Genomic DNA, 6,317 nt, shown 5'->3' with positions numbered 1-6,317 from the left:
TAAATTGCCATAAAAGTCAAACTTTTATCTGTAACAGAACATGATAAAGCTATACACAAAACTTCTAACTCTTGAGGCACTGGGGGTAAAAATAAAAAGGAAAACACATTTTCATATCTCCTAAGTTCAAGTGCCATAAGTCGGTCTAAAAGGAGTAAATCGTGAAGAAAGTCACTTGATCTGTAATGGTAAATGATGAAGCTATACACAAAATTTCAGTTCAAAATCTCAAGGTATGAAATAAATCATCCGGAAAACTATATGTGGGATACATGGATAGGACGGAGATGAAACCTATTATATAGTCGCCTCCTGACTAATAAGGGGTACAAGACTAATGTCCATTTTGAGACATTATTAAAGATGGAGATGGCTGATCACTGCTCTCCTATCTTGAAGATTAAATGGCTGCCTCTGTTGCACCTATACCTGTAAAATATAACTAACCCACTGGTTCTACTTACTCAAAGTTGACCTTCAATGTAGTGTCTATATGTGCAGTGTGGAACACTAATATCCAAAGCTATGAAATGTAATTAGAAAATAAATTTTATTTTTATACAGCACACTGCATCTGTTCACAAAATGTCACAATACATTTACTGTAACAGGTCTATTTATGATTTAAATAATTCCAAGTCAAGATAATTTACAAAATGAAATAGCTGGGATCATCTACAAACCACAATGGATTTTGTCACAAACAATACCTATTTATTTTACCAAATAATTTGACATTTTAGTGAACGACAATTCTCATTCATGTCTGTGGGATGGTGCATATAAAAGATCCCTTGTTACTAATGGTAAAAGGTAGCGGGTTTCCTCTCTAAGACAATATGTCAAAATTACCAAATGTTTGACATCCCATAGCCAATGAGTAATAAATCAATGTGCTCTAGTGATGTCTTTAAACAAAACAAACTTCTGTTTTTAATAGGCAAACCCAGTACATACCGGTCTCAAGTCCGGTGGCTTAACCGCTGTATCACTCTTTTATCTCCAAACTGGACTGAATCACCGATTGACATGTATATATACTGAACACCAAAAAGAAATTAGAATGTAATTTTCAGCTGCAACAAATTTAGTTTTATAAGGGATCAACACATATTGAGACTCGAAAGAATTACTGTTGATATTCTGTTTTTATCACTTAACAGAACTGAATTAATGTAATTAAGTAGACCTATTCTAATTATATACTAACCATAATCCTGATTTGTGTTTGTCATGGTGTTCAGAATAGATTTATTTATTTATCAGTTGCTGAATATTGGTCATCATTTGACTTGGTAGTTTCTAACACTACCTAGTGCAGGCATGGTGGAAGCAAGCAGACATTGAGGGGGGGCCGACTGAGATTTGGGGGGGGGGGGGGCTGACTGAGATCGAGGGTGCAAAGCAAAGTTTCTAAGGGGGTTCGGGGATATGCTTCCCCATAAAATTTTGAAAACCAGATGTCCTGAAAAGTTTGTTTTATTTAACGACGCCGCTAGAGCACATTGATTTTTTATCTTATCATCGGCTATTGCCGTCAAACGATGGTCATACTGACAATGTTTTTAGAGGAAGAATCCCCCCCAGTCGCCCCATAGGCTACTCTTTTTACGACAGGCAGCAAGTGGTCTTTTATTTGCGCTTCCCCAGACAATATCACAAACATGGCCTTTGTTGAACCAGCTATGGAGGCACTGGTCGGTGCAGTGGTTTACACCTACCCATTACCTTGCGGAGCACTCACTCAGGGTTTGTCGTATCTGGATTTAAAAATCCCATGCCTCGATGGATCCGAACCTTTATGCCGTAGACTGTTTTACGCCACTGGCGATTCCTGAAAATTTTCCATTACAGAAGTAACATCTCTGCCTTAAGTCTGTTATCTTTTTTATTCAGAATCCCCCCAGTCCCCCACCCCCTGCGTGCCCGTATTTAGGCTGTTCCAACAATATACACAGAAGCCATGAGGCACTGCAATTCGCTGGTGTGTCTGCTATGGAAACCTTTATGGTGCTGTTTTTACAGCTGTCGAAAAACTTTACACGAACGGTCATCTCAGCTCCATTTATGAATGTTCCTTCCATAATAACCAAAGAAGTCCATTGGAATGTAAACAACTATGACCAATGCAGATGATGCCATTTAACAAAACGACATTTACCAAATAATGTTATCTGGTGATCACCGGATTCAGTTTGTTCAATTTGGCACTGTCATGTTCAAGGTACATGCATTCCTCTTGTTAACTACAGTCAGTTGTTGAACTCAGTTTTTTTAGTTTGTCCAGTTCACGCTGTAAACCAACAGTCTTTATCTGTAATGATATCCTTGTATCTCTCAAACTTTCCAATACACCTGTTAAAAAAGATATATGGTGGAGGTAAACTGGTGTGAACGCAATTCAGTTATTTTAAAATAGAATATAATAATAACAGCAAAACTGACCAAACTCAAAATATGTTCATAATCAGTGGAGGATCCAGGAGGGCATGTGAAGGTCATAATCAACCAAAACACATCTGTCTTTCATTATGAAATTATTTTCAGAAAACACCCATTAGTAGCTGTTACTATGGATGAGGTCATTTTGTACTAGTTTCTTTCCATTATTTAATTTTTGTTTTCTGTTATATGTAACCTTGGCTATATGAAAGTGATTCTTTCAAGCTGTTTAGTTGTACAGTGTATTAAAAATGACAACATTTTATTTCATCTTATTTTCGTGCTTATATCCAATTAAAGTTCAAGCACGCTGTCCTGGGCACACACCTCAGCTATCTGGGCTGTCTGTCCAGGACAGTGGGTTAGTTGTTAGTTGGTTTGTGGTTAGTGAAAGAGAAGAGGGTGTAGTGGCCGTACACCTACCCATTGAGCCATTAGCCATTAAGAACTTTCTCTGGGTTGGAGCTGGTACTGGGCTGCGAACCCTGTACCTACCAGCCTGTAGTCCGATGGTTTAACCACTGCACCACCGATGTCGGTTAATGACAACAAATACTCAAGGCAGTTGATATTTGTCAACAGTAAAAACATAAGATTATTAAAAGGACCATTCAATAATTATGGGTAAAATATCTGACTGCCCTATCCATTACTTTAAACTTTGGGGTTATAGGGTCCATCTTTATATTCATAGATAGGGTCAAGAGTTAGGTCCCCTCTTTATATCACTATAATGGTGGGAACCAGGCAGATACCTTTCAAAATTTAAGTATAATGTTTTACAAGTACTTCCTTTGAGGTCCGGGCTTCAAAATTCATATCAGCAATCAGCAGTGTTGACTCAAAAAGCTGTTGTAAAAATGAATCTGCAATAGTATTCTTATCATTGCTGGATATTTACTATTATTTGAATTAAATTGTGGTCACAAGATGATCTAAATTTCGAGAGCTGATGATCATCCTAAGTCCACCATTAGTACCGGGGGTACTGACCTTCTTCCAGTTCAGGATGTTGGGTTATGTCTTCTGCTATTCTGGCAGCTTCAACTTGTGGGAGAGGACGGATTCTCTCCCCTTTGGGGTCATAACACCATTTCCTTTCTAGTTCAAGGCGATCAGTCTCCTACAAATACATTAACAATTAACTTATTTTTATGTTTATGATCAACTAAGGTCAAATCATGCACAGTAGTGGATCTAAGGTGGTTAGGGGTTTAAACCCTCTTTACCTCTCAAGTAAGAAAAAAATGCACCTTTTAAATGTTTTGAAACACACACAGACTCGGTGAGATATGTGGATCTGCAAATACGCATAGATGCTAATCCCCACTTCTCAAAAACATAGATCTGCCCCTGAATGCATTCATGGGTATAGACCTGGATGGGTTATATATCTAGGACAGAGGTTAATAATAATAATATGCCAGTCTTAGACAGGAAACACACTGCCACTATTTGACATTTATGATTCTTTTTTGTGTAAAGAATCGAGAGTTGTGACAAAGTTGGTTGCAAGGAACAATTATAATGTGTATTTTGTAATTCAAAATTTACCCAACAAGTTACAACAGATAATCTGTACAGGCATTTATTTATCATACTTTCATTGTTGCTATGTAAATTACTTTTGTCATTAATGAAAGAATAATATTACATCCTCAAAACAAGCATTTTTTAATCCAAAGTACCTATAATTGATATAAGGGTCACTTTACCACTACTTCCCGTTGCTAAAGAAAGAATTATTACACAGTAGAAAAAATGGAGCTTGTCATAACCTAAAACATAGAGAATTATCTTAAGTGCATTTTTTTACCACTAAAATCCATATTTCAGGTGCTCAATTTTCTTAGTTGATGGTGACATTTTGTTTTAAAGAAATCCCGAAATCTTTAGTACATTTGAATATGTTCACATGAAAAAAATATATAGCCATGTCCTTTAACCTATAATTATAATTTTTTTTATTTCTCACACTTCACTTGAATACCTATCATCTCTCAAAATTTTGAGCCCTCTCTAGGGCCATTCAAATATTATGTAACATTGGAGGAGGTGAGTGGGTCGTATGTCCAAACATTATGTAGTGTTACAAGGGGTGGGTGGGTGTACAAAACAGCATTATTTTATAGCAACAGTACATTAAAATTATATTATGCTCATACCTGGGCTCGAAACGGCCTGTGGCCAGGTCGCCAAATGCGACTAATGTCCTATTGTGTGACTTAAATATTAAAAAATAATGTAGTTAGTCAACCAAATAATATTATTTGGTCAATCTCTATAGAGCTATAACATATGAGCTACTATTAATATTTGTATTGCATATATTTATTCCACATTAAAATCTTGCTTGTGGTTCACTTACCATAATTTGTTTGGTTTTTTTACCATAATTTGCCAGTTGACATCCATTATTATTTTTTGGGCCACCATATTTTTTGGCGAATTTCGAGCCCTGCAATGTTATATATAAGGGGGGGGGGGGGGGAAATAAGGAACTTGCCTGATTTGTTTGTGAATAGAGCGGTGCGGTCTCCAAGCATTATGAAATAGTATGGGGTTATGGAGCATTTAGGGGGGGGGGGGAGACAGAGCGCATCTAATTTTGACACCCAAATATGTTGTGTAATATTTGAACAGCCCTTCTCAGTAGTTCACCAAGGTAAACATCTACGGTCCATTTTTTTTTACATTTTGACATTTATTGGACATCCGATAAACATCACAATAATAAATATCGTGCCGGAGTCCAGAGACAACTCGGCACATGGACAATCTTGTCTATTGTTGCACAAGTGTTGTTTTTTAAATTAAAGTATTCTCACAGAAATAAAAGAATTTGTTTTTTGTTAAATTGATAAATTGCTGATCCATTTATCTTTGAAGATAGTTTCCGCTGTTCGAATAATTTGTTTTTGTTCTACAGTCGGTGACCTAAACATTGGAGATGATCCCAGAAAAAACATGCAATAGTTATTTATCGTTGTAACAACACTGACTTTTATCTTTTGTTGGACGTTTTATTTCTATGTTCTTTTGGTGATTGCTGTATTATTTCTTTATTATAACTATTTATGTATATGTGTTCTGTTGGGTTTTTTGCATACATATGTGCGTATGTATTTAATGTAATAAATGTGGGAATTTGGCGTTATTTCTATAGTACAATACTTCTAGAAACCCATCCGACACTACGATATGCGCCTACGACATACACAATTGTCATTCTTAATGGTGACCATATAGTTAGCGGTATCTATCAGTATAATACATTATTATTACTATAGTACAATACTTCGACACGGCCAACTATCATACTTAACACGCATATAATGTGTCACAGCATGCCCCGTCTATCAGTCTAATAACTTTGGGCCGAGTTGTCTGGTCCCCATGGCCCCTTGATGAACTACCCTTCTCAGATGAAATTTCCGAAAAATCGTCCCAAAGGTTAAAAATATAGAGCTATTACCGTAAAGCACCACCGCGGTTCGTACGTGCACCCTAATGAAATTTTAATATGGCTAAATTGGTTAATGCTGAACGCATCACTGACAGAGTTTATTTATTTATGACCCCTGAAGTTGAACTCAGAACTGCAGAACTTTTCCAATAAATTTACCATTTTTAACATGTCTACTTCTTTGTGAAGTTTTTGTTCTGTGATGTTTTTGCATTCTAATTTGTACTGTAATGTTGCCTGGGTAATCAAAGCCTTCTTATCTAAACACTGCGACATCGCTGTCATTGAACCGTACGTGCAATGAACACGATTATTTAACTCAGTTTACTGTTTGTGCTCCACGTGCACCTGTTTGTAGACTGGTTTTCTAGCAACGTACCGGTTAAATACCGTGCTTTACGCTATGCAA

The 6,317-nt window shown here is 36.6% G+C and overlaps 1 protein-coding gene across 1 annotated transcript; it reads right to left on the bottom strand.

Moving 5' to 3' along the window:
• Positions 1 to 2,080: 2,080 nt before the first annotated feature.
• Positions 2,081 to 6,256, bottom strand: LOC121370888. Its single transcript, XM_041496420.1, has 3 exons — positions 6,068 to 6,256; positions 3,436 to 3,565; positions 2,081 to 2,355 (listed from the first exon to the last, which is right to left on the bottom strand). Exons 1-3 carry the CDS (start codon positions 6,191 to 6,193, stop codon positions 2,243 to 2,245), a joined length of 369 nt encoding a protein of 122 aa, XP_041352354.1. The 5' UTR covers positions 6,194 to 6,256; the 3' UTR covers positions 2,081 to 2,242.
• Between the last annotated feature and the right edge of the window lie 61 nt (positions 6,257 to 6,317).

Source organism: Gigantopelta aegis, chromosome 4 (assembly GCF_016097555.1).
Source record: "Gigantopelta aegis isolate Gae_Host chromosome 4, Gae_host_genome, whole genome shotgun sequence".
NCBI lineage: Eukaryota > Metazoa > Mollusca > Gastropoda > Neomphalida > Peltospiridae > Gigantopelta > Gigantopelta aegis.
This window is presented reverse-complemented; position numbering and strand designations above follow the sequence as displayed.